Genomic DNA, 27,353 nt, shown 5'->3' on the forward strand with positions numbered 1-27,353 from the left:
CTAATTTATTTCATGACTAACTCTTACATACTAGAAGCCTATATATATCATGCACTTTTATAATCAAGATTTGTTGAAAACACCATAGTATTTTTTTATGTTTGCAAAGTTTGCTAGCATTTCCTTTCAATCTTAGACGAGAAATTTGTTGAATCCTGAAGGATAGCCAAATATTAAGGAAATATCTTTAGTAATAACCTATGTTTTATTTTGTTTTTGTTCTTGATCATTGTATTTTCTTACAACATGAGGAAGACTTGGTTGTTTTATATTTATTTTTCTTTTTAGAAATGAGTTTTTTTAATTTATACTTAACCAGAAATAAATGTATGGCCACCCAGATGACTGTAAGGTGGGAGATATGGCTACGTTCCGTATTTGACGAGCATAGACTGGAAGATTGATCCGAATGCTTGTTTCCCGTCTATCATGCATCAAGTGATGCTAATCTAATTGAAACAGTAAGTTTATGACTGGAAAAAATGGTTATTGAATCTGAACCGAGTTGGTCGGTCAACCTAGCATTATTAATTAGGGGTTTTTTTAGTTTTTTTTGTTTTATAAATTATTATTATAATCATTTTGACGAATAGATACATAAAGAAATAAAATTAAGTATTTAACATTCTCGTATAGTAAAACTTTCAAAACTCCATTCATTCCAACTGTAGTTTTGAAAACTTTTAATTTTATTTTCAAATTAATTTTTTTTATATTTTTAAATCCCTTTGATACAGTAATGTTAAAAATATAATTAAAAACATAACAAAATATTATTTTAATGTATTTTCAAGTGAAAAAAATCTTGAAAAATTGAGGTATAAAGAATATCTAAAACTAATATATATACCTAAAACACCGTGGTAGTGTGGTCGAATTGCAATTCTGAAAAATTTAAATTTTGTTTTTCAAATTAATTTTTTATGTTTTTAAATTATTTTAATGCGCTGATATCAAAAATAAAATTTAAAAAATAAAAAAAATATTATTTTACTATATTTTAAAATAAAAAATACATTAAAAAATAATCATTATTACACATTCAAACAAATCTTTACTTGTTATTCACCTAGGTTTTACTTGTAATATACTCTCTCTCTCTCTCAACGCCATCTATTTACATCATTTTTTTTATTTGATGAATATTTTAACTAGTTACAACATTTTGAAGAAAAAATAAATTTTTTTAAATAAATATTTTTATATTTTTAAATTATTTTAGTGTTCTAATATAAAAAATTAATAATAAAATAATTTTAAAAAATAACTATTGTTACAACAACAAACACTGATTTAATTTTCATTATCTTAGATAATCTACAACTAATCATTTTACTTATTCACAAATGCTCATTTTCTCAAGTTTATCAAATCAAAATTTTTTTAAATAGCTACGTTACAACTAAGAAGACCTGTCAGCATCGAGGTTCGTCAGGTCTTCTCTCCAAATACAACGCATGACTTGACTTGATATTCATGGATAGTGAGGCGACGTAGGAACAGTATTTGGCTGTTGGTGTGTGTTTGGCAAGTATCATCCACCAAATGATCATGGATGATAGCTTCGTTCCGTATTTGACTGGAAGATTGATCCAAATGCTTGTTTCCCATCTATCATGCATCAAGTGATGCTTATCTAATTGAAACGGTAAGTCTTTTACTGGAAAAAATGGTTATTGAATCGATCTGATTCGATGGATCAATCTAAGGAATATGTTTGGGAACGCGGTGCAAACCGCGTTTCTAGAAAATTCAAAAAAAAAATTTACTAAAATTTAAAATGTTTTATATGTTTTAAATTGTTTTGATATGCTGATGTCAAAAATAATTTTAAAAAAATAAAAAAACATCATTGATATGCATTTCGGCACAGAAAGTTATTTGAAAAGCAATTGCAACCACACTGCCAAATACTCTCTAGTGTTATTAGGGTTTTTTAATTTTTATTTTATATAAATTATTATTATAATTATTATGGCGAATGGATACATAAAGAAATAAAATTAATTATTTTAAAAGATTTTTTATATTTATAATTTTTTTTATTTTTAAGAGTTTTGACTTGGAATAAATTAACCTCTTATCATTTATTTTTGTCTACGTCATGATTATTTTTAAAAAGAATTTTAAGATATTTTTCATTAATGATTCAAGTAAATTATTGTTAAAACATGAATACTTAAATGATTCATGATTTGTTACAATTTAAACTTTTCTTCGATTAAACTTCAAAAAAAAAAAATTAATCTTTTAATAATTTTTCTTCTAAACGATACTAGATTTTCTAACTGTATACTTGAGGCTCCCAAATATTTTGTTTTTAAATTATCATTAACTTGATATCGAAAAGTTCCTTTGGTAAATAGTCCTTTGCAAATGAACGAGTGTCTAATTTACCGCCCACATTTAATTAAATAAATTTGGAAGATATGTGATATTTTCGAGATAGAAATTAATGCTTAACTTATAATGGATTTAATAGCATGAGCTAAAAATATTTTTGTAATAGATGGAGTGAATTAAGATATTCATCTAAAATATTTTAGGTTGAATAATTTTCTTGCATAATATTTCATAAAAAAATACAAAATAATTTTTTTAAAATATTTTATGCAAAACAAATAATCTCTTAGACTATATTAGCCATGTAATGGAATTCCTATGGAAATGAATGAACAACTTAGACATTATTTATGCAGGCCTCATTACATTTGATTAAACTAAACTTGTAGGACACTTCATTTTTTTTCCAGATGGAAACTAATACATGCCAGACCCATAAGCTGGACTTTGGTTGCCAAAGACTTCGCTACAATTTCTCGATTATCATCTAGACTTGGTGCGTTTAATTTCCAGGATGGAGATGTTTTGTGCGTATCTTGCTGAAACCGGGGCCGCCTCACTAGAATCATTCTTGTGAATTTATTGCAGAATAAAACAAGTGTTTTGAGGGCAATTTGAACTTTTGCAAACTCAATCTCCAAACCTTTCCATGTCAATGTTACAGAACAACCTTCATCAAAGAAATTTTTTCTTCCCTCTGCTGGCAAATGTCCACTCAATCAAGATGTAAAAATCTATAATTTAGAAAAAAGAATAAGAAAAAGTTGGACCCTTTACAAGGCCATGGAGTTTGTTGGATCAAATTTGTACAACTGATCGAGATGGGTAAGGTTGGAAAAATCATCCAGAATTTGACCAGAAAAATATTAATTGGAAGATTTAAAAGATAGAGATGCTTAGAATTTCAAAGAGAGGATGAGATCTGACAATGAACAGAGTTCAAAAAACATATTTCTGTAAGGTTATTGTTTGATAGATACAAATAAGTGAGTTACTTAAGAGTTCCAAGTGAGAATCGAGAATAACCACCAAAACTGTTATATAAGAGGTGTAACAAAGTAGTAAGGTTAGCTAAATAATTCGGGATTTGGCTAGTAAGAGTGTCGAATGAAAGCAATAAGTGATTTAGTTGCTTAAGAGTGTGTTTGGTATTGCGGTAGCTGTTGTGGTTGTGGTTTAAAAAAAGTTGTTTTATAAAAAGTACTTTTAGTTGTGGTTGGTTTGAAAAAATAGGTGTTTGGTTAAAACTGTGGTTGAAATTGAGGTTGAAGAAAAAGTAATTTAATATGTTTGGTTAAGAATGTTTTTGAAATTGAGGTTATAAAATAATTTTAAAAAATATAAATTAATATTGATGGTTTTTAATTTAAATATTGTGGATTTAACTATTGCGGTAACATTATGAAATAAATCATACTTTATATAAAAAAAATTTATTGTTCTATTAAACTATCTACAATTCCATTACGTACAAAATTTATCTGACAATAACTACAGTTTCCATAATTTTTTAGCGTGTAATAAAATTAGATAAAATATTATCATGTATAAAATTCACGCTAAACTAGTTTTTTTAAAAAAAAATTAACAAAAAAAAAACTTAACACACTAAAAAAAAATTAAAAAATTAAAAAATTAAAAAATTAAAAAAATAAAAATAAAAAATCCACGCAGTGCAAGTGAACAGTGCAAGAGAATTGCACTGTTCATGTTAATTGCACTGTTCATTGAACAGTGCAATTACGTGAACAGTGCAAAAAAAGCAAGCAATTCTTGCTTTGTAAATACTGCGTTTCCAACACAGAAAAAAGGTGGGACCCAGTGAACAGTATACCACTTTTTTTGTAACCAAACAGCTGCAACTACGTTTAAAAAAAACGCAGCCACAGCCGCAGAGCCAAACGGGCTCTAAGTGATCTTAGAAAAAACATCACAACAAAGCTAAAAAAAATTCTAATTCAAAACTTTATTAATGCATATTTTCTCTAATCAAAACTTAATATTATAGCTCTTCTAAGCTGCTTATATACTAGGAGAAAATCCTAATTAAAGCAAAAAAAAAAAAAAAAAAATTTAAATTAAATAGAAAAAATAATTCTAAATCAACTGGGAAAGTATGTCAAATCCTAAACAGTAATTTCTAAACTTTATTTAAAGGCTTTTTCAACTTTAGATGGCTATAAAATTTTAATCTTATAAAAAATAGAGCCTTGAAATCTCCTAGAAAAATCTTAGCATGAATTAATAGTTCGATTAAAACTTATTCCCGTTGATATAAGTTCGTGTGTTAAGAAAAAATCTCCTGCATCTTGGAGTTATTATAGAAAGATACATAAGTTATTATTAGAAAGGTACAACTTCGTAAGTTGCATCAAATTACCAAATTAAAATCACTAATATACAATTCCTTCATAGACTTTAGATTACTGATCAATCCATGAATGTAAACTGTTATCTATAAGAGATCAAAAGACAAAAGAGCACTACTCATATTGAATGACAGAAAAGAGCTAATAAGATCTTCATTATGGGATAAATCTAGCTACTGAAGGCTTGATAGCCTGAATATATTAGATGGGAATTCTCATGGCTAGTAAGAGCACTACTCATATTTGTTGTCATGGTAGTTTAACTTTTTATGTTACTTTGTACGCCTGAGCAATTTATTCTTCATGGTTTATAAGATTATTGTTTGGTCTTGTTTTAGCCTTTTTATATAAAAAGTTTTATCATCTATGAGATGATCTAAAGGTTAAAAGAAAGTTTTATATAACTGAAATAAATTTATGTTCATATATAATTTTATTGAGCACCATTTTAATCAATTTAGTTTTAGACTACCACCTTATTAAATGGTTAGTTCAAAATTTAATCAATTTATTTAGGTTAATAAATGTATCAATTTCAATTAAATATATTCAATTTTATTTAACTTTTGAAAAATAATTTAAACTTTCTTTGATTTAAATCCTATAATCTAAAAACAAATATTTTATAGTTTATTTATTTTGAATAAATAAATAAATAAAACTTTCTACAAATTATTTTTTGATTATTGTGATAGAAAAATATGAACTCTACTTGAGAGAATATTGCTTTGGCAAGCTTTATTTTAGTAAGGAGAATTTCACCATTGTATTATAAAAAACCTATGAAGTTCAATTGTATGAACTTTAAAATGTAAAAACATAAGATACTCTTTTATTTTGTCACCTTAAACTTGGCAAAACTCTTGGTAAAAGATGGATTCTCTTGTAGTCTGATGTCGCTTTAATGACAACTATTGACGCATGAACACATGGTGATCTTATATGTAAGTATTACATCCAAAATTGGTTGGATAATGTACTTTATTATGTGTATAGTTTCATTGTTAGTTCTAAGAAGCAATGAGAATCCTTAGAGCTAAAGTACAAGGATGATGATGTTAGCTTGAAAAAGAATTCATAGTCAATAAATTTCTTAACTTTAAAATGACTGATGCAAAAATAGCTGTAAGTCAAGTCCAAGAGGTACAACTCATCTTATATGATATTTATAAAAAGGAGATGGTTTTAAGTGAATCTTTATAAGTGATTGTTATTATTAAAATGTTAATACATATTGAAATAACTTCAAGAACTATTTTAAATATAAGCAAAAGAAGATGGGAGTTGAAATCTCATTTTAAAATTGAGGATAGAAGATGACAATAAGTTGTTCGAAAAGAGAGCAAGCTCCTCCTCAATGACCCCCATAGAAAATATGGTTGAACAAATGGTAAATTTTCATAAGAAGAACAACCAAAAAAAAAAGCTCATTGTGAAAAGCAAATCCATTATCAAGAATTTCAATGGAAAATACTTTATTTGTAACAAGAATATTGAACATATGGCTAAAGATCACATAAATAAGTTTAAGTAAGGAAACCCTAAGAGAAGGGCTGCTCAAGTCAATGTTGTTGAAGTTGAGAACCTCTCAAATGATATATAAGAGATGAGCATGTCTACAATTTTCTTTTAGGCCAACCTAGTAAACAATCTCAAGAAGTGATGGGTTGATACTAGTGCAATAAGACATGTATATACCAAGAAAGGTATGTTCTCTACATAACAAGACATAGATATCAAACAACTATACACAAAAAACTCTTCAACCTTAAAAGTACCATGCATTGGAAAGGTCATTCTAAAGAGAACTTTTAAAAAGCTTCTCACTTAAAACAATGTGCTTCATGTTACTAATATTAAAAAAAAAATAAGTGTCCGCCTCATTCTCAAGTAAAAATAAGTTCAAAATAGTCTTTGAAAGTGATAACTTTGTAATCACAAAGAGTAAAATGTTTGTAAAAAATGGGTATTTATATTGGACTCTAAAAATGAATGTTATGTCAATCAAGGATGAGAATAATAATAAGATTGATTTTTTTATTTGCTTGAACCTTGCTGATACTCATTTTTGGGTTCCCACACAAAAATAAAAAATATATCAAAACAAATATATCAAAAAAATATTAGGAAGAAATCCAAAAAATAATAGCAGCGAGAAAAAGATGTTGGAATGCCCATAAAATGACTAGAAATTGGTTGAGGGGGTTCAAAAATACAAGCATTGAAATTTGACAGTATATTTTTAACTGATGAGAGCCCTGTTGACAAGAAAAATTCAATTTGAGAAAGAAAAGTCCAAAATCAGATATTTATGGACTCAATTAAATTTTATTGAAGGTTTAATTGAATTTATGAAAGGTTTAATTGCAAGAAAAAAATGTTTTTTAAGTCAATTTGGGTTTTATTTGGAAGAAATTAAAGTTCAAGGGTCCAATTATAATTTACCCAAGGATTTGACTATAAAATTTCAGAACTTGAGTGACCAAGCTGAAAATAGCCATTTCACATCTCAAAACAGCACCGTTTCAAAGGACACTGTTCATCACCTTCTTCATTACACCAGGGAAGCCGTTTCAGTAGGAAGAAGAAGAAACAATTAGCCTCGGCTGCCCACGATGCAATACGTTACTGAAACGTATGGCATTTATTCGGCTATAAAGCAAGAGAAAAAAACAGACACCCCTACCATCGCCGATCGTTACCATTACTCCTGCAATAACGATCCTGAATGTCTTTATTATCAGGGAAAACACATGCATTCTCTGACTATAAAAAGTCAAAGAAGGGATTGAACACAAGTGGAGAAAAAAAAGAGAATAGGAGAAAAAAACATAGAGAACAGAAGGAATAGAAGAGAGAAACCAAAGAAAAAAAAAGAGAGAACAGGGGAAGAGTAGAGAAGGGGAGAGGAGAAAAAAAAAAAAAGAGAAACAGAAGGTGAGTCCGGACCATTGTATTCCTGTAGCAGCTCCAGAGCTCCATCTTTAACAGCAACAGAGCATTCCAAGAGGCCACACAGGACGCAGACAGACACATGGGAGATAGAACAGAGAGAGACTAGGAGGAACTAAACTGAGATAGCAAAGAAAAACAAAAACAAAAAAAGAATATTATATACCTGATCTGTGGATTTTTACTATGAAATAGAAATTTAGAGTACGATATTTTTTAAAAAAATAAAAATATGCATGCATTGATTTTACAATTATTTTGCTGGTTTATTCACTGACGCTAGAGTTAGGAACACCATACGCTTTTTTTTTACTATGTAATATTTACCAACGCTGGAGTTGAAAGTATCCGTAATTGAATATTCACTGACGCCAGAGTCAGGAATATTACAAATAAACCATCATAGCATAAATCAATAAACTCTTAGCAACTTAAGATAAAACCAGCAATGCAGCTTACCTCAGGTAGAGTGCGCTATGAGTGTTAATACCTTTCTTAGCAACAACTAGTCTCAAACCATAGAATCTATGTTGACCAGTTAGGGTTCCTAGTGATCATAATACTAGGTGACGACTCTTTAAACCAGACCATTTCCTTTCAAAGAACCAGACACCATAAACCTGTTCTTTTCTTAGAATTTTTTAAGGCCGTCGCGATGTCGGGTGTGACAAACCTTGTGATATATGATATGATAGGTTGAGACATTTAAATTAATTATAATTCTATAGAAAGATTAATTAATCTTAAATTATTACCAACTATAATTTTTTTTAATAAAGACTTTATATTATAAGTCTTATTTTGACCCTTAGGGTGAGCATGCTAATTTATAGCAGATAACTGATAATCTTGAACTTAATTTTTTTTTTTTAGTATCAAGTTCATGCTGCTCTAAATTTTTTCTTAAATGATTTGGTTTTCTTATAAGTGAATTTGAGTTTTGTTTGGTGTTGTTAGAATGTTATTTTTATCATCTATTAATTCTTGAGTTTGGATTTTATATGTGAAGTACTCTCATAGCCGAAGGGTGCTTTCACACGTTCCGAGAATTGCTTTTTAGACCATTTGTTTTATTAGATCCAACTTTTTAGTTTTGTTCACTCTAAAGATTGCCAGTTAAATTATTTTTGTGAGCTATGCTAGACCATAAGATATTGATGTATTGACAAGTCTATTATCTTGTAATAAGGTAGAGGCCATTTTTTATAAAAAACAGGAGCAAGATTATTATTTTAGGCCAAAAATCTAGGGATCTTTCTTAGAGTTTAGACTGAACTAGCTTTAACCCTTTTTTTTTAGATTAATATGGGTGTCCGGCCAGTTTGCGCGCGCCTCGATTAATTTCATGGACCCTAAAGTTAACAACCATGTAAACCTCTAGTGGCTCTGAGGTTTGTAGAACTCGAATTGGTGACCTCTTGAAAGCAAACTGAAAATCTAACTAGTTGAATTATACCTTCCAAGATTGAACTAGCTTTAACCCTTGTTTTGTTTTACCCTTGTTTTGTTTTGTGGCGGTGATGGAAATTCTATTGGGCCATTTTCAAGGAGCTGTAATAACTCGTTGTTAGACATTTTTAAGGTGACTTTGGTCTTTCTTTCAAATGTACTGTCCTATAGGATTAAGTTTTTCTTAGTTTTAACTCTTTAATAAAATAGAGTAGCGACTTCAATATATTTTATACATTAGGTTTTTCGCATTCGCTTTAATTTCTACGAGCGACAACTATAATACTCGTAACATTCTTGTATGGCTTCGGCAATTCTTTGCAAAGTTATTTTCGTGATCGTATGCATGTTCAAGAGTTCGTCTCGCCGGACGTTGTCTCGGATTATGTCATCATTTGCTTAATGTTTATTTCTTGCAACAAGCTTAACTACAACTTGTATTTTTAATGCCCTTTCGTGTTGTCTAGCTGCTAGCTTATTAACAAGCATCATTCTTGAGATCCTCCTTTCTAAACAAATTTCATCCATCAATAAAAAAATTGCAAAAATATGGCCAGCCGGAGGAGTGATAATTTTGAGTATGCTTTCTTATTTCCAATGCAAGACAAAGATTAGAAAACATCAATATTTTGAGTGTTATAGGCCCGTTGAATGTAGTTGCACTTTTCACTCGGAAATATATTAAAATAATATTTTTTTTAAAATCATTTTTGACATCAGCACATCAAAATGATTAGAAAAAAAAATTAATTTGAAGCAAAGAAAAAAATAAAAAATTTCAAAATTTTTCAAAAACACTTTTAAAACGCAAAAACAAACAGGGCTGCATGGACACGTTGCTTCTATTGAGCGTCAACAACTTTACTAGCTAGGGAAAAAGAAAATTGAGGCATTCTTTTTATTTTTTTCAAAATAATAAAGAACAAGACATTAAAACTTATTTATTTTAACAACAAAACAAAATAGCTCAAAACTGGTTTTTTACACCAGTTTGATAGCTAGGGAAAAAGAAAATTGAGGCATTCTTTTTATTTGTTTTCAAAAAAATAAAGAACAAGACATTAAAACTTTTTTATTTTAACAACAAAACAAAATAGCTCAAAACTGGTTTTTACACCATTAGCATAAGATTTAGCAGTTATATATATCAAATTTAGGCTAGAATCATTTGCTCTGAAGTGCTAATAGATCAAGTTGAAATCTAATCCAAGTTGGATATGATGCCAACAAGAATGTTGTTGGAGAATAATATAAATATCTTAGAACCTCACCTAACAGCTTAAACTTTTGGGTTGAATTAGTTCTTTGACATGGTATCAGAGCCTTGAGGACCAAGCGGTCAAGAGTTTGAATCTTATCATCCCCATTTATTTGATAAAAGTTAAGCACAATGTAGTATGGGTCTGTGCAAATTTTAAGTTCAAAGGGTTTTTACTTGAGGAGATGTGTTAGAGAATAATATAAATTATATCTTGGAACCCCACCTAATACACTTTCACTTGAAAAGATATATTAGAGAATAATATAAATTATATCTTAGGACCTTACTTAATAATTTAAATTTTTAGCTTAAATTAATTCTCGGATAAAAACAGATAAATTTGGGTCTAGAGCACGCAAGATTAAGTCTAAAGTTCTTGGAGTAAGATAGAAACTAGGTTCAATGTGTCTCAAATTAAGATTGACATGACAAAGGATCAAGTAAGAATTGAGAAAAAAAAACTGATCAGGTTCTAGATTTGCTCTCTAGAGATCACCGGTTCGAGTCCCACAAACCTCAGAGTCACTGGAGGCTTACATGGTCCTTAACTTCAGGGCCTATGTGATTAGTCGAGGTGCGTACAAGCTGGCCCGGACACCCACGTTAATTAAAAAAAAATTAGAAAAAGATAGAGTCATACCCTTTATCTTTCAATAACTTTAATATAAATCCAACTAATTCAAGCATCCTAGTGAGATTAAGTGCTTTTTTTCTATGAAAAAAGCTATCCAATCAAAAAAGTTTTCTCTTTTTCAAAAAAATAGAAACAAAAACAACAAATTTGAAATCAAATAAAAAGAGAAATTATACAAAACAAATTCTTAAAAACCTAGTTCGATCTCTTACAAAGATTTCATAATTGTAAATTTTGCATTTCCCACTGATATTTTGGAGTAGGCATCCTTGATTTATTGGATGTTTTAGTTTTTTAATTAATTTTGGCTTATAGAAAAGAAACATACTTAGTGAAGAAGGGATTGGCCTTAGACTTGGATGCTTGACATCAAAAGGTATTATGAGAGCAATACCTTCTCCCTCGCATCAATATGAGATGCACGAATATAGTGATTCTCATGTGGGAGAATTGTGGTGTTGGAATGTTCAATAATTTCCTTTAAATGACATGGTTTTTTAATGCACTGATCTAAACCCAATTAAGTCATAAAAAGAGACTAAAATAATTATTTTTTTATGTTATTAGGTTTTTTTTTTTTAGATATATAAAAATTTATACTCTTTTTTTTTTAAGGGATTAATTTGACATTACCAAATTGATTGAAGACAAATTAGTTTGTACATATTTTTTTAATACAGTAAAATAATTTTATTATCTTTAAAAATAAAAATAAAATGTATATCTCTTGTCCAGGAGCTTTTTTTTTATTTTCCAATAAAATAGAATATTGGTGTCCAGGGGTACTTTTATATTTTTATTCTTGTTTTTTTATTATAATTAATTTGATTGAGGACAGTTAAAATATAGAATATTATTTTTTTAGAAAAAGTGGGGAGGCATGTGGGAAGATCCCACGATCTTCTAGCAATGCATGTGGTGGTGTTTGGTGGCCAAACAATAACTTTCAAGGCAGTTTTTGAATCATCTCAACGACCCTTCCATCCCTAAACGACATGTGACTTAACCACCTTTGGTTTGACATCGGTATTTGTTTTTTTCTCTCTCTTTCTCAAATTTTACATTAATCCTTTAAATTTTCAAAGCAGTCTTTCAATTTATTTATTTTTCAAATTTGGTCCTTATTTTTTTTATTGGCATTTTTTATTTGAAATAATTTATAAAATAAAAGGAATTTTCAATTTCATCCTTTCAATTTGTTTTTCCTCCTTTAATTTTTATAAGTCAAATTTGATCATCATTGCTATCTGTTTTATTTGAGATTATTTTTAAAAATGAATATTTTTTACAAATTTCATCCTTCTTTATTTTTTTCCTATTATATTTATTTTTTTATTATTTTGATTGCTATTTTTTTTCAATTTCATCATTCAATATTAAATTTGGTGAGAATTGAGCTTCTTAATTGAATTCAAGTCTAAAAATTCATGGATTGTGATTTTCAAAGATTAACTCAGATTTAAGAGATTTGTCAGAATATTGTTGTTTTCTTCCATTTTCATAGCATGATTAAATGACTAGACTACCTTAAAAGGCAAAAAAAAAATTAATGGTATTTTTGCTTTTTTTTATGTTGATTTTTTTGTTATAATAGATTTGATTGAAGGATAAATTTTGGCAGGTATTGTTTTTCCTTCTTATTATCATTGTCACTTTTTCTTTTTATAATCGATTCCTTTACTATTGATTAGTACTTAAAAGTGTATTTTTATCAAGGTTTTATATCATCATTTTGCACTTGAAATATCAATAACTCCTTAACTAAAGCATGTTTTATAATAACAAGTCTGATACTATAAGATACCTTAAATTTATGGTAAATGTTCATCTTAAATGCAGGCCTATCACATAAATCAAAGGATTGATTAATGAGTTTAACTACTGAAATTGAGAAGATAAAGAGAGGGTTAAGCTTAGAAAAGAGATGTTGGTTCCGTCCAAACTGGAACACTATTCAGTCATTGGGTCATATCTAGAGCTGTAGATCTTGGATTTCAATTTGATTTATATGGCTAGAAAGCTAAGACATAGGCCTAAAACATTCATGGGAGTGCATGACTCAATTCTGTTGTTTGGAAGTCCAAATCTTAGCAACAACAGAGAAGTTGGAATATGTCCTGCAGCCCAGACATTGTTCAGTGTTCAGCCCATATCTCGAGTTCTAGAAGTCCAAATGCACCGATTCTTTTAATGTTGGAAAGTTGAGACAATTTCCTAAAACTTTCATGATTTAAGTCTGTTCAAATTCTGACGGTAGCAATGACGTTTTGTTCAGACAAGAAGATAAGAATTGTCACCAAGTCAAGATGTGGCCACCCATTCAACAATTAGTCATCAAATCAATAGTTTCGAATTTTAGCCTATAAAATGAGGCATTTGCCATGTATTTAGGCATCTTGGTTTTCAGATCAAGATCATGTTCTTGCTCTCTCTTTATATTTTTGTAATGCTTAAGTTTTGCTTTCATTAATATCTTGTTTATGTTTTTCATTTCCTTTCATTTACTTAGTTAACTTATTTCTTATTTATGTTCTTATCTTGGTTATTTATGTTTCTCTTTCTCTTCTTCATTATGTTTACCTAAGTTTATTATGTCAAGGTGAAAAGGTTACACTAATGATGTAAGAATAAGTATAGTGTCAACTCAACATGGACTTTAATGTTTAATACTAACATGTTTTATATTTGTTATCTTGTTCACTTTTAATACTTTGCTTGTTAAATGGTTAATCTAGATTTATCTTGTATAACCTTTGGTACAACAAATACTTGGCACTTTCATAGCCCAAACCGTATGGTATAACCGACACATGTGCTATGAAAAGAATTTGATTTGTTGTTAACATAAGTTATAATCATGAATGCCTGACAACATTTACAAGTGTTAGCATTATTCGAATGAGATAACTAATGTAATCATGTTAACAATTTATAATCTGATTGGAACCTCTTTTGTGTGTGGTTTACAGTTGAATAATAAGAATTTATACTATACTTGTTTGAAATACCATTAGTGAATCCTTTAACCTTAACAATTGTTTTTATCATTGTTTAATCCTTATATCAATATCACATCTCAAAACTTTCTTTATTATTATTATTATTATTATCATTATTATCATTGTTGTTGTTGTTATATTATTGTTATTTATAATTTATATAGTTAAACTCACTGTGGTTCGATCTCAGTATTTATTATTTCGACATTCCTGCACTTAAAAAAAAACATTAATTTTTTAGTCGTGTGAACTATGATTTATTTTTTCTATCATGTAATTGATCATTTTTCATGTAGAAAAAAAAAATCAATCCAGTCTGTCTGTGACGAATAGCGTCCAACCTATCTGATTATAGTTTGGATACAATAAAACCTTAGAGTGAATTATCACACAAGGCCACGTGACACATGAAAGGACAGTAAAATATTCAGGCAAGAACAAAGAGTAGATTGGCGCGTGCAAACACTCTCTAGGCATCGGTTTTCTCAATTTTATCCTGTGGCTTCCCGCACTCTCTCTCATTACAAGACAGCCCAAGACAGCGAGCCTGGTCTCCATTTACTTGAACACAATCGAAAACCTGCCACGTGTACATCAAAAAATAAAAATTGATATGCGCCGCTAAAAATATCCCCCAGCCCAAAGGTTCAAACTTTGAGGGAGTGACTGCCTCGCTCACCTGCTTCCTTCTTTACGTGTCCCACCTACTAACTGTACAAGTCAGCTCTTGTGGCTCCATTTCATCCTCTTCTTTTCTCCCAAAAGATCTCTCTTCTCCCTTTATTTCTTCACTCTCAAGCCTCTCTACTAAAATATCTTCATATTCTATCTTTTTGAAAAGAAATTTCCTGCTCTTGGGAGAGAGATATTGGATTGAGGTTCTCCTTGCAGAGAGAGAGGGGGTGGGACACGAACTGGGTTTCACTTTAAGGCAGAAAGGTCAGATTCGAGGTTTGAAAAGGCAAAAGAGAGGGTTCTTTTTTCTATTTTTCAGAAAGAAGAGAGAAAAAGATAGGATTTTCAGAGAGAGAGAAAGAGAAGTTTAAGGTTGTAGAAGAAGAGAAACTATTGTGGTTGCGTGTGGTTTTTTTTTTTTTTTTTTTTTGGGGATAGTGAAACAGAGAAATCCTAAGAAGATTGGGAGTTCTTAGAGAAAATTAGAAAGAGTGAGAGATCGCTGGGGAAGATGAAGATACAGTGCAACGTCTGTGAGGCAGCGGAGGCGAAGGTGCTATGTTGTGCGGATGAGGCGGCGTTGTGTTGGACATGTGACGAGAAGGTTCATGCGGCTAACAAGCTTGCTAGTAAGCATCAGAGGATTCCACTTTCTACTTCTTCTCCTCAGATGCCTAAATGTGATATTTGTCAGGTAATTATTTTATTTTTCCAAGTGTTTAATTTATTTTTAACTTGATGATGTTATTGAGTTTCTATGTTAATAAGATTTTGGATTTGATGTGTCATGTACTAGTTGTGGTTATTAGATTCTGGAGATTGTTTTTAGATTTTGTTTTTCAGTTTGTCAATAGGAAGGGAAAAAATTTTAACTTGTTCTTACTGAATTAGTGATTAGTAATTAGGATGAATGTATGCGGACTCCACATGATTCTGGGTTTAGTGTGATGGTCTCTGATATCTTTTTAATGACTTGGGGTCATAAGGTTATTGTTTAGTATCCAACCTATAAGTTGAGGGTAATGGGATTAGCTTCTCATTCCTCGGAATTATGTAAGCATTCCCCTTCCAAACTAGCGAATAAATAAACAACTCCCAGCTCTGAACCTCTGCTGTTAAATTGAAGAAACTAGGTTGGTTTTTTGTATTCTTACACAAGCTATTGCCAAAACATTCACAGTTTCTTTTTGTATCCTGGGGAATTTCTTATAGTCTCTATCTCGATTAAGCAGAGTATGATAGTTAGATGTGAATAAGAGTGATAACTGCTGTCAAGGCCACATTTGAGGTAAATTAATGTTAAGGAAGGCCGGATTTGACAAATATTTTGAGCGAAAAAGGTAAACCAAGACAATCAAGAAGAGAAAGGGGAAGAAGAGAGTGTTCTTTTGGTTTGGCAACAAGTTGTAAATATCTGCTAGTAAAGTAGTCAACTGCCTAGTATGTATTGTAACTTAAGAGCCAAAAAGATGACCTGTTGATTTGCTTGTCCGATTCGCTTGCCATCAAAGAGCAAATTCATTCTTTTCTATGGCTTAGGTTGTTCGAAACACGTGCTTTCCTTTCAGATATCTAATTCCTCAAAACTATCAAGTTCCTTCTTTGAAATCTACATTTTGCTCTTTGGTGGCAGTTTTCCGATTTTACTTTCAGTTTTGACGTGTAACTCATCTATTCTTGAATGGTGAAAAGGTTAGTAACATAAAAATAGTTATATGCATAATTCTAAATTTCTTCGTCATTTTCATTACCAGATTTTTTATTTCGCAATAGTGACATATACTCGTATTAAACAGAATCCATGCTTTGTAGGTTCTAGCTTTCCAGTTTCTTATAGCACCATGTTCTTTTCAATGGTTCTAAAAATGTGAGGAGTTATTGCTCTACTCGGGGAAATGGTTGAGCCCTCATCCCCCAAAAAAACATTTTCAAAATATTACATAGTATTCCTAAAGCCTCATGATATTTTTAACTTGTCACCCCAAATAATTCAATACACCCTCTACCACTGGCCCTACTTGCTAGAGGTGAGTTTGTTGGGTATGAATTTATACTTTTTTTCTTTTCTTGTTGTTTACTAACTGGTGAAACTGTTGCTTATTACAGGAGACTGCTGGTTTTTTCTTTTGTCTAGAAGATAGAGCATTGCTCTGCAGGAAATGTGATGTTGCCATACACACAGCAAATACCCATGTGTCTGTTCATCAGAGATTTCTGCTCACTGGAGTAAAGGTAGGTCTAGAACCTACTGATCCTGGTGCATCCTCTTCCTCAGGAAAGTCACCTTCAGGGGAAAAGAAAACCTTGGAAACAAAATCACGCCCTGTTTCTAGAAGAGGCACCTTATTGCCTTTGGCCAATCCTTGCAATCAAGTTTCGACTGTGAATGTCTGTGGAGTTGGAGACTTTGGGCCTGCTAAGCTGCCCTATTCTGGAGGTTCAGCAACTTCCAGCATTTCACAGTGGCATATAGATGAATTTCTCGATCTGCCTGAGTTTAATCAAAATTATGGCTATATTGATAATGGATCTTCTAAGGTACGCATAAAGATTCACAAGGCAAACAGAGGCTGATCATGATCTAATTCATGTTCAGCTGGTTGAGATTTACATTACATCCCAACTAGGAGAACATGAATTAGATTACCTATAATATACCTATTAAGGCTAGATGAGTTTCTTGAACTGGCTTAATTTAATGAGAATTATGGCTATATGCATAATGGATCATCTAAGGTATGCTTGTAGTTTAATCTAACGTAGATGTACAGTTTGAGGGTAAGATCTTAAGTTAACTAGACTGGATCCATTATTGGTGCAGTTGAGTTTGATCTAATTCATGTTTTGATGGTAGGAATGTACATCTGAAGGTTCTTCCAATTAGACTACATATTTTCATGTAATTAATAACTGTAGCTCGTTTTAGTATAATTGCAACAACAAGGGCCATTCTTCCAGAGGTTCTTACCAAAGTTTGTTTACCAGGAATCAGGGATCTAAGGCTCGCCTTTTACCAAAAATTCCCTGCCCTTGTAAAACATTGATTTTGGCTGTATTGTTGTTGTTATAAGCAGGGCCATCTGAAGGAAGTAAATTACTTTTGAGGCTCCAAGCGTTTTTTCCCTTTTTGTTCTCCTTACCTGCACTTGCATTCAAAATTTCCAAGAGTTTTAGCTCAAGCACTTTCCAAATAATAAGGCAGGGATCTTTCAGTATTATTCATGCTACGTGTGTGAGAGAAATGCTAAGTTCCGCTGATTACATGCCAAGTTCTTATCCCACTGATTCAGAGAGATTATAGAATAATGATTGAGAAAAAGGATCTGACATGATGGAAAAACAGAAATGACTAAATCCCCCCCCCCCTTCCACAGACGTGCATTTTCTTGATTATGATTGTGTAATCTGGACACCGCTTAACAATTATCAAATTAGCTAGATGGTCCCTTGTTTCCTTGATGTGTGTTACATATTGACTTTTGTCGACTCGTAAGTGCAACTGAACACCTGTGAAATGTGTTAGTAAACATGTATTGTTTGTTTATTTGTGGGTAACATTTTTCCCATCCAATGTTAAAATTGGATTCTGTATCTGATTCACATTGGCTGTGTCAGTTGTGGTATTTTCAAAACTTTGGATTCATTGCGTTTGTCACAGAAAAGTGTGCGCACAGTGGATTTTTCTAAACTTGTTATACTGCTGTTTTTCAGAATTACTTCCTAATGAATTTGCTATTAGAAACGGCTTGTGACCGGCCTCCTTAATGTTCTATACAATTTGTAATTTTGGCTTCTTTCTTACTAGTCAGGCTGATAGTGGCAAACGTGGAGATTCTGACTGCTCTGCCATTTTAAGGTCAACTGAAGAAGAGGTGGATGATGAAGAATGCTTGGGTCAGGTGCCAGATAGCTCCAGGGCAGTTCCCCAAATCCCTTCCCCACCTACAGCCTCGGGGCTATACTGGCCAAAAAGTTTTCATAATCATTCCGAGACAGCAATTTTTGTGCCTGATATATGTTGTTCAGTTGTGCAGAACTGTCATTACAGTGAACAGCGTGGCACTGTTTCCAAACGGCAGCGGCAACTCTAGACTACTCTTTGCCAGCTTCATCCCTGCTGCTACTTTTTGCTCCTCCATTCCACTGCTGCTACTTTGGAGCTTGTAAGATAAAAGGCATTAGTGCTTGAGTCAATAATTCATTCACCTGAGACATTGATATCTGTAAGAGTCAGTAAGGTGGTTCAAGAAATACCTCAATAACGTGATGGAAATCCATGTTTCACAAAAAAATTCTGAATCCGAAGATAGGAGCGTGCTGAGTGGTTATTATTAAATCTTTTGTAAAACTTGAGAAGGTTGTTTGACCTTTACTTTTCATGGAAATCAGACATCCTTAATGATGATACCTGATGTCTGCTTCCATGTACATATCCTAATTACAAGTTTGAAAGCTGTTTGTCTGCCGCTTCAAGCAAAGTAATTGCTTTCCTTTTCAACTCTCTTTTATTATCTCCTTTATGCTGCTGGGTATCATCACACCAGAGGCATAGCCCCGCCTTTCCCGTTTTGCTTGATGACTTGATGTGGCAAAGATCAGCTTGGCTTTGCGGTGTTATATTCTTCATCTCTAGGAGTTCGGCCAGTGAAGTCCTTTGTGTTGCAGCATGCCGGCCCAGGTGCACGTTGATGCTTCTTAATATAAGAATTCTCAGACAGGAATAAGATGTAACATGGCCATGATGCCTCAAACATGGAGTGGTGCTATGTGGCTACAGATGATCGATCAACTTATATACGATCTCATGTAATGGGCAGCAAAATCACCATATTCTCTTTAACGAGAAGTCAAACAAATTTGCTAGCGAATGCAGCTGCCATGAGAATCATAATACAACTATACAAGAAATTCAACGACGCTACAGTAGTTGATTATATAACAATAAGAATTGGCATACAGTTCTGAACAGTTCGTGTACTATAGTCTTCTCATCCTCCAGGATAAATACTAGAGCCGACAATTTCATTTTAATGGGGACTGTTTTCAAAAGGAGATATAAGTGGCAGGAGTGGCCAGTGAATGTACGATATCTGCTTTCTTTGTTTCATCCTTCAGCTGGTCCAATTGGCAGGAAGGCGGTCAGAGGTGACAGGTGGCAAGGCACGAACATTGATGTCAAGAGGAAGAAGGCGATATTGCATGTCGAGCTCCCTGAAAATTCTCATCATCTCATCCAGCAAGAGAGATCTTCTTACAAACCTCTCCCCCATGTCTTGGTGGTTCATCCTATGAGTCAACCAAACTGCTATCCGTACCCTGGTCAAGTCTTCTGCATCCTTGAATATAATCATGGGGGAAGGATACCAGTGGTCCTTTTTGTTCTCAATATAGCTGCAGTGGCAGATGCAAAGTAATTCTTAGCATAGATGATCTATTACAAAAAAATATCTAACTTGATGCATGCCTGTAATAAACTAATGAAAGAACAACCACTAGTTGGAAAAAGTATCTTACAAGAAATGAGCACTGAAAAAAAAAAGATGCTCGCAATATGAAAACGCACAATCGTGCATGCATTTTCACAGTATCTGCTGTTTTCCATCTCAAAGCAATAACATCTAGATCAAGTTCTAGGGCCCAGTCGGTCAATCAACCCAAAGTAAAATTTTGATGGCTAAGATCTGTCTGTACAAACCCCATTCAAATGATGATAATATTGAATTTAACTTCCCAAAGACATAAATTTACAAGGGACAAGTGCAAATGGAACGAAAACTGCAAATTTGCAGGCTCCAAATGTGGATCCCAGAAAGAAAGAGTTGAGATTATTTTCTGCCAAAGTTTTCATGCTGTATAGTGAGATTTATTGGGAATGTAACTTTATCAATGTGATTTCAGCTTCAAGAGAACAAAATGGACACTCTTTAACATAGCAAAATGTTGTAAAATCAATGATAAAGTACCATTATGACTTCAGTAAAGAGAATTTGAGATGGGAAAAAAAGGTTATCCAATCTTTCTGTGGTTACCTGTTTATTCTTTGTTTCACAATGACAATCTTTTCAGCTGGGGTAGCTAGGTGGATGAGGAACTCAACTGCATCTCCCATATCTGGGCTACGGTAGTAGTTACCAATCGCTTTGGTAGCAAGAACACTGTTTGTAATTATTATCTTCTGGTTGTCAAATCTTAAAAAGACAGTAGTTAAAATGTTCATCTCTTCAACCACCATCTGAAATTTGTAGAAAAACCAATTAGACCCATAATAAAAAGAAGCCAAAACTTCTATCATGTTAAATCCATGAAACTGTGATACAGTTCATATGCATTAGCTTACATACCTGAACTCCATCAACTTCACAGCGATCGCCCACATCAAATGGATGGATTACAAACAGGAAAATAATAGACTCAAACACAGTTTTGCAGGTGTTTCCAAATATGAACGCCACAAGGAGAAGTTGTGAACTTAGAAAGAGGAGAAACTTGCTAGTAGCAATTCCTAGTATAAGAAGCCAAATAACTGCTATAACAATCCCAACCATAATGTTCACCATACGATGCAGTTTGTTAACAGCAGTTTTTGTGTCATTCAGTGTCAAAGCAAGTGCTCTCCGTTCTCTGAAAGCATTAACCTGAGACAATCAAGTGCCTTCTCATATGATCATAGAATAGAAAATCACAATCTCATGTCTAAAAAAATATGGAAGCAGAAAAACTTTGTAGATATGCCATCAAATATGAATCTGCAAAGCAGGTTTCCTTTTTTTCATAATCTGTGAAAAGAAATCCTCATTGAAGAGAGGAGATCATCCCATTGAAAAGCAAACGGTTATGTCTATACTGGAGATGATAAAGCAACCCCTCTTGAAAATCAATGTTTGAGGTAGGTTTTTACAAGAGAAGTACATAGAACTGTTAAATTTTGACATTTTGTCAAAGGCAAGCATCCAAAAAAAATCGTTGAGATTTCATATTTTATAGCTTAGACTTTAATGTTCAAATTTTGAAATGGTTATAGACCTATAAATTGCTAAAAGATTTCCAGTCCAATCCTGTAAATGAGTGCCCAAACTTGTGCAGGAGGGTTTTATCATTGGGTATGAGTTCATTTGCACCTCCTACACAACTCAGCAAGCATAACAAAATTCTAGAACTAAAAATGAAAAATATGCCAAAAAGGAGAAATGAGGAAGAAAAAAAAAGGTAAAAGGTATAATGTTAATTGGTTCTTACCACCCAGTTTTTCAAACATTTTTTGCTGATTTTTTTGCTTTCAGATGCTCCCTCAAAGAGGCTCATGGTCTTTGCAGCCTCATCATCTTGCATGAAACGCGTGATGTCATCCAAGTAGATATACCTGCATGATAAAACAATGACAGAGGATCATCACAAGATGACTGTGATACATCATAAACCAGATCAAGTTACAGACTCAGAATGAATATCTTCAATGATCCTTGTCCAAGAAGACATTTTCTGGCATCATGAAACAGAGCATAACGAAATTTGGAAATCAGTTAAATTTGATATAATCAATGCCCACATTATCCAACAAGAAGAGTCACGGAGCAAGTCAAATACTAGAATAGGCTGATAGTAGATTAAATCGAGAAAATTAGAACCTAAATACAATTTAACACGGGATTCAAAACATAAAAAGTGAGTGGAAACAAGAACTTACCGACACCCTGGCCTAGCCACATTCTGGAATATTTTCCTTGCTGCAGCCTTCGCTTCAATTTCACTTCTAATCTTTGTAGCAGACTCTTCATCACCGTCATTAGAATTTTGTATCTTCTCATCCAGCGTGGACAGAGCTCCATGTCGAATTATATTCATCAGCCTCTTCATATTCCAAGCAGAAACATTCTTAGGATTCAATTTGTGCAAGTGGTCGATCGTTATACCCTCATCTCCCTCGTCAAATTTGTTAGAAAGAGAACGAGAGAGCTTGGGGGTACCTATTCGAGGGCTTTTCTGGAGCCTTCCACTTCCGATAACCTTTGCACTCTGTGGTGGTGAAAGGCTCGCAGTTGCCTTAAGGCCGGGGGGCACGGTGGCACCTGCATTCTGCAACTTTTGTACTTCTGCCAGAAGTCTCTCTTCCTCTTCCTCATTCCTTCTCATTTCAACCAATGGGGGACCAGATAGGGTTTCAATCACATATTGATTAAACAACGACTCCTGGATCCGATCAAAGTAAGTGCTCACATGAAATGAAGATGCAAGAACTTTAACCACTAAGGTCTTCACCAACCACAACAAGGTACCCACAACTAAACAGACCAGAACCTTAGTCACATATCTAAGTTTGTCACTCCGAGTTTCCCTCTCAACTTTCTTGTCAAACAAGCAGTGCCAGGCAATCAAAACAAGCCCTAACCACAAACAATTTTGCACAGCTTTCCTAACTCCATAAACAAAATACAAAACCCGTTTCCGCAAGAGAAAGTTTCTCTCAATGAAAAACACGATGATCCTAATAACCCAACCTGAAACCAACCTCCCACAAATCAAAACTAAAACAAAAACTTCCCATTTCCACAACCTAAGTCTCCAAAAATCCTTCTCTCTCAAATATGGAATTGCAAGACTACAAACTAAAGCAGCAATAATAATAATCAAACTCACCCATTCAAGTAAAATCCAAATATCAAGCCTATCTTTTTTATACTCTTCGGGCAAATCCTCTTCCAATAAAGGGTCATCTTCCTCTTCATCAACAACACTCCCTTTCCCTAAAAATCCAGACTTTAACAGCCCCGACCTCCCAACTGCCACTCTTCCCGACTTCTCCGGCGGCTGCGGTGGCGGGTCCATCAATCTAGACTTTGGCCTGTCCTTCAACAAAGTAGACTTCCTCTTAAACGAGGGATTACTCGAAAAAGACCTGTGGTTTCTAGAACTACACTTCAAAATCTCACCATCATCAGTACCACCGTTACTTTCTTTAGTTGGAGAAGAATCTTTAAAATCCCTTCTCCTCCTCACTGATTCACTTGACCCTGGTGGGTTCGGGTCGAAAGAGACCCGATTCATAATAGCAGTAGGAGATTCAGAAACCGGAGCTAAACTCTTATGAAAAACAACAGCGTCGTCCTGGAGATGAGTCATCATCTCAGAGTCCATATCTAAACAAAACTCACCCGATGCTTTCTGTTTGTGCAAGAACTGACCAATCAGCTTCGAGGGTGGATCTTCTTCCTCCTTCGATGAACCGCTACCACTAGCACTAACAGTAACACCATTGTTACTGTTAATGTTCTGATGACCTTTAAAATCAAATTCGTGACTTCCATTTCCATCACTGTTGTTGTTGTTGTTGTTGTTGTCGTCGTCGTCGTCGTCGTCGTCTCCATTAATAACACGTCGCTTATCTTTTTTATTTGCATCATTCAAGAAATCATAGCTTGATTCCCTCCAAATCCCCCCTCCTCCTCGTCCTCCTCCTCCTCTGTTATTCAACATCACTTTAACACCACTGTCATCGAAGCCGTCCATGCTCACAATCACTTCTTTCAGGTCAGTTGAATTAAGGGCCATGTTGGGTTGTGATCAGTGAACAGTGTGAATATAAAACGAAGTGTATTATTCAAGGCGGTGCTGTTTGGAACATGGGAAACTGCGAGAGAAGACGAGAATGAATTTTCTTTTCTGGGATTCTTAGCAAAGAGAAAAGAGTGTGGACGCGTGTACTTATAGAGTGAATACTTTATGACATTAAGGTTAATTAGCGCCGTTGAGTTCTGCGGAGAGAAATAGTAAAAAGACAGAGAAGAAAGAGGAACAGGTGGCGCTTGGGTTTTGAGCTTTTTAAAGTCAGAAAGCGACAGATATGTTAGGGAAATTTAATATCTTTCCTTCGTATTTTTGGAGGAGTTTTTGGGTATTAGAATTTAAAAAAAAAAATTGGGAAAATTGTCAAGAAAATATTTGATAAATTAGAGGGTGTTTCGCAATGTGGTAGTGATTGCTTTTCAAATAATTTTTTATGCCGAAATGCATGCCAATAATTTTTTTTATTTTTTAAAAATTATTTTTGACATCAGCATATTAAAACGATCCAAAACATACAAATTATATTAAATTTTAATAAAAAAATTAATTTTTTTTGAAAAGCGATTTGCACCGCGTTCCCTAACATTTTCTTAGTGTGTTCAGAAAAAATTGTTCAAATAGCTTAGGAAATGGAGGTGCGATACTGTTTGGAATTAAAATTACATTTATTTTTTAAAATAGTTTTATATTAAAAAATATATTAAAATTAAATATTTTTTAGATTTATTTTTATTTTTATTTTTAATACGGTATATCAAAACTATCATAGCACTAAGACATATTAATTTAATATTTTTTTAAACCAGAAATATTTTTAAAAAATATCTAAGAATACAAACAAAAATTGTGTAAAACATCTCTTTATAAGTTGTTTTACACTCAAAATAATCACAATTTAATTTATTATATTTTAGAATAAAAGGCTTGTAATGTGATAAATTTAAGTGAATGAGAGAGGTATTGCATTTTTAGTAGAGGAATTTAAGTGGTAAAATATAAGGTGACTATCTACTGGGAGAACTTAAAATGTGTTCTATAATCATCAGTTCTCTATGGTAAATGGGACTATTAATCAAATAATCACATCTAACTATGTTTAAATATATCCATTTTCATTTAATAATATTATCATTTTCACCTCCTGGTGCTTTTTGAAGTGCTACATCCTGCGAATCATGGTGTGATTTACTTTTGTCCTTGTCTCCCACAACCAGATAATTCTCAGCTAGTGTCGGTTTGAGATTATGATAATAATAATAATAATTTAAAATATTTTTTATATATTAAAATAATATTTTTTTATTTTAAAAAAATTATTTTTAACATCAGCCTATCAAAACAATTTAAAAACATTAAAAAATTTAATTTTAATAAAAAAAATTCAAAATTTTTAGGAACGTGATTTGTACTGTGTTACCAAACGAAGCATTAAAAGCACTGTTATCAAACCCGGACCAGCAGGTCGGCCCGATGGCTGGATCGGTCTAGATTTGTTAAAAGACCGGCCTGTGCAACAACCCGGCAAAACCTGGTCGACCGGGTGAGTCGACCAATGACCCTGGCAACTCGGGCGAACCCGGATGAGACCCGGTGTTTTTTTTTTCAAATGTGGTTTTTCTCCTATACCTCTTTTTTTATATATTTTTTTAATTGATTATTAACACTTTTTAAAGTTCACTATATAAATATTAGAAAAATATTTTATTTTTTCAATGTGGATTTGAAACCATTTAGTATATATATTTTATGTTCCCAAGAAAAAAAAATTACTTTTTCAATATGAAATTTGAAACCCTTTAGTATATATACTCTATGTTCTAAAAAAAAATTTATTTTTTCAAAGTGAAATTTGAAACCCTTTCATATATATACTCTATGTTCATAAGAAAAAAGTTATGTTTTTTCAATGTGGGATAAAAAACCTTTTGGTTTAATACTTCAACTTAAAAGGATAATATAGTATATTTTCAATGTAGGATTTGAAGCCTTTTCGTATATATACTCTATGTTTACAAGAAAAAAGTTATGTTTTTTCAATGTGAGATTGAGATTTGAAACCTTTTAGTATATATATTTTATGTTCCCAAGAAAAAAATTATTTTTTCAATATGAAATTTGAAACTTTTTAGTATATGTACTCTATGTTCACAAGAAAAAAATTATGTTTTTTTAATATGGAATAAAAAACTTTTTTAGTTTAAATACTTTAATTTAAAAGGATAACATAGTATTTTTTCAATGTGGAATAAAAAACTTTTTAAAATATTCTTTCAAATTTTATTATTTATAATATATATAGTCTATATTCACATGAATTTTTTCTTAATTTTTTTATATAAAATATTAAAATTTTAAATATTTTTGTAATTTTTTTAAATAAACTCATAAAACTCGGTATCCAGCCACTTGACCGGCTGGATTTGATACCTATGATTAAAAACGAAGCCTCCTTGGTAATGGAAAGTTGAGAACCAATTGGTGAAGATAATATATAATACATTTATTATATGCTGACAAAAGAAACCAATGTATAACAAACTATTATTCCTTGATGTCTGAGAATCGTACTACATTCAGAGGCTACAGAATTTGATATCTTGACGGTGAAATAAAGCGATGCTTGATCTAAATGTACCAGTTCCTGTAGCCCTCCACTGCAATGGTGGGGTGATGCTCATGGATTTTTGCCTCCTTGCATCTTACTAGTTGATAAAAATCTACCTAAGTTATTGATCAATAATTCTCATTCTTACCTTAAATGACTAGTAACGTGGAGCTAATCACTACTGTTAAAATCAAGTACGTGGTATACGTTGATGCAATGCAAATTGTTGCTTAACACAATCGGGGCAATATAACTTAACTATCACAAAACATTATATTAAAACCATTGATCTTTGTATGTTGTTGCATTTGATGAAAACTTGATGAGTTGCCTGTATCGCATTGCCTGGGTACAATGTCGTATAACCTATTAAAGCATTGAATCCATGTATCTAATTATAAATAGTTTGGTGTGAAAAATAATATTACAATACAAGAAAAGGAAAGCGACAAAAAAAACATGAGAATCAATTCCCAATAATCCAAATATTGAAGGATAATATTGG

The 27,353-nt window shown here is 32.3% G+C and overlaps 2 protein-coding genes across 3 annotated transcripts; one reads left to right on the plus strand and one right to left on the minus strand.

Moving 5' to 3' along the window:
* The first annotated feature begins 14,692 nt into the window (after window positions 1–14,692).
* LOC7472328 (B-box zinc finger protein 22) lies at window positions 14,693–19,180 on the plus strand. 2 transcript variants are annotated; one of them, XM_024581682.2, is made up of 5 exons: window positions 15,236–15,376; window positions 16,316–16,374; window positions 16,495–16,709; window positions 16,789–17,220; window positions 18,492–19,180. In XM_024581682.2, exons 3-5 carry the CDS (start codon window positions 16,578–16,580, stop codon window positions 18,771–18,773), a joined length of 846 nt encoding a protein of 281 aa, XP_024437450.1. In that variant the 5' UTR covers window positions 15,236–15,376; window positions 16,316–16,374; window positions 16,495–16,577; the 3' UTR covers window positions 18,774–19,180. The 2 variants fall into 2 exon arrangements, with proteins under 2 accessions (XP_002316844.1, XP_024437450.1); XM_002316808.4 differs by lacking the exons at window positions 16,316–16,374; window positions 16,495–16,709 and having other exon boundaries at window positions 14,693–15,376.
* Window positions 19,181–19,585: 405 nt separating this feature from the next.
* LOC18103350 (mechanosensitive ion channel protein 6) lies at window positions 19,586–24,469 on the minus strand. Its single transcript, XM_024581681.2, has 5 exons — window positions 22,367–24,469; window positions 21,919–22,042; window positions 21,024–21,317; window positions 20,712–20,914; window positions 19,586–20,073 (listed from the first exon to the last, which is right to left on the minus strand). The coding sequence occupies exons 1-5, from the start codon at window positions 24,226–24,228 to the stop codon at window positions 19,794–19,796; spliced, it is 2,763 nt and encodes a 920-aa protein (XP_024437449.2). The 5' UTR covers window positions 24,229–24,469; the 3' UTR covers window positions 19,586–19,793.
* Between the last annotated feature and the right edge of the window lie 2,884 nt (window positions 24,470–27,353).

The sequence above is a fragment of the Populus trichocarpa genome, chromosome 11 (genome assembly GCF_000002775.5).
Source record: "Populus trichocarpa isolate Nisqually-1 chromosome 11, P.trichocarpa_v4.1, whole genome shotgun sequence".
NCBI classification, from domain to species: domain Eukaryota; kingdom Viridiplantae; phylum Streptophyta; class Magnoliopsida; order Malpighiales; family Salicaceae; genus Populus; species Populus trichocarpa.

Bases quoted from the DNA above. Each gene is read 5' to 3' on its own strand.
- LOC7472328 (XM_002316808.4), top strand. From the start codon at position 15,194: ATGAAGATACAGTGCAACGTCTGTGAGGCAGCGGAGGCGAAGGTGCTA. The intron at 15,377-16,788 runs GTAATTATTTTA...TGCTTATTACAG, and splicing joins CTAAATGTGATATTTGTCAG to GAGACTGCTGGTTTTTTCTT. The intron at 17,221-18,491 runs GTACGCATAAAG...CTTACTAGTCAG, and splicing joins TTGATAATGGATCTTCTAAG to GCTGATAGTGGCAAACGTGG.
- LOC18103350 (XM_024581681.2), bottom strand. From the start codon at position 24,228: ATGGCCCTTAATTCAACTGACCTGAAAGAAGTGATTGTGAGCATGGAC. The intron at 20,915-21,023 runs GTATGTAAGCTA...TACAAATTTCAG, and splicing joins GTGAAGTTGATGGAGTTCAG to ATGGTGGTTGAAGAGATGAA. The intron at 20,074-20,711 runs GTAACCACAGAA...CTGCCACTGCAG, and splicing joins GTGAAACAAAGAATAAACAG to CTATATTGAGAACAAAAAGG.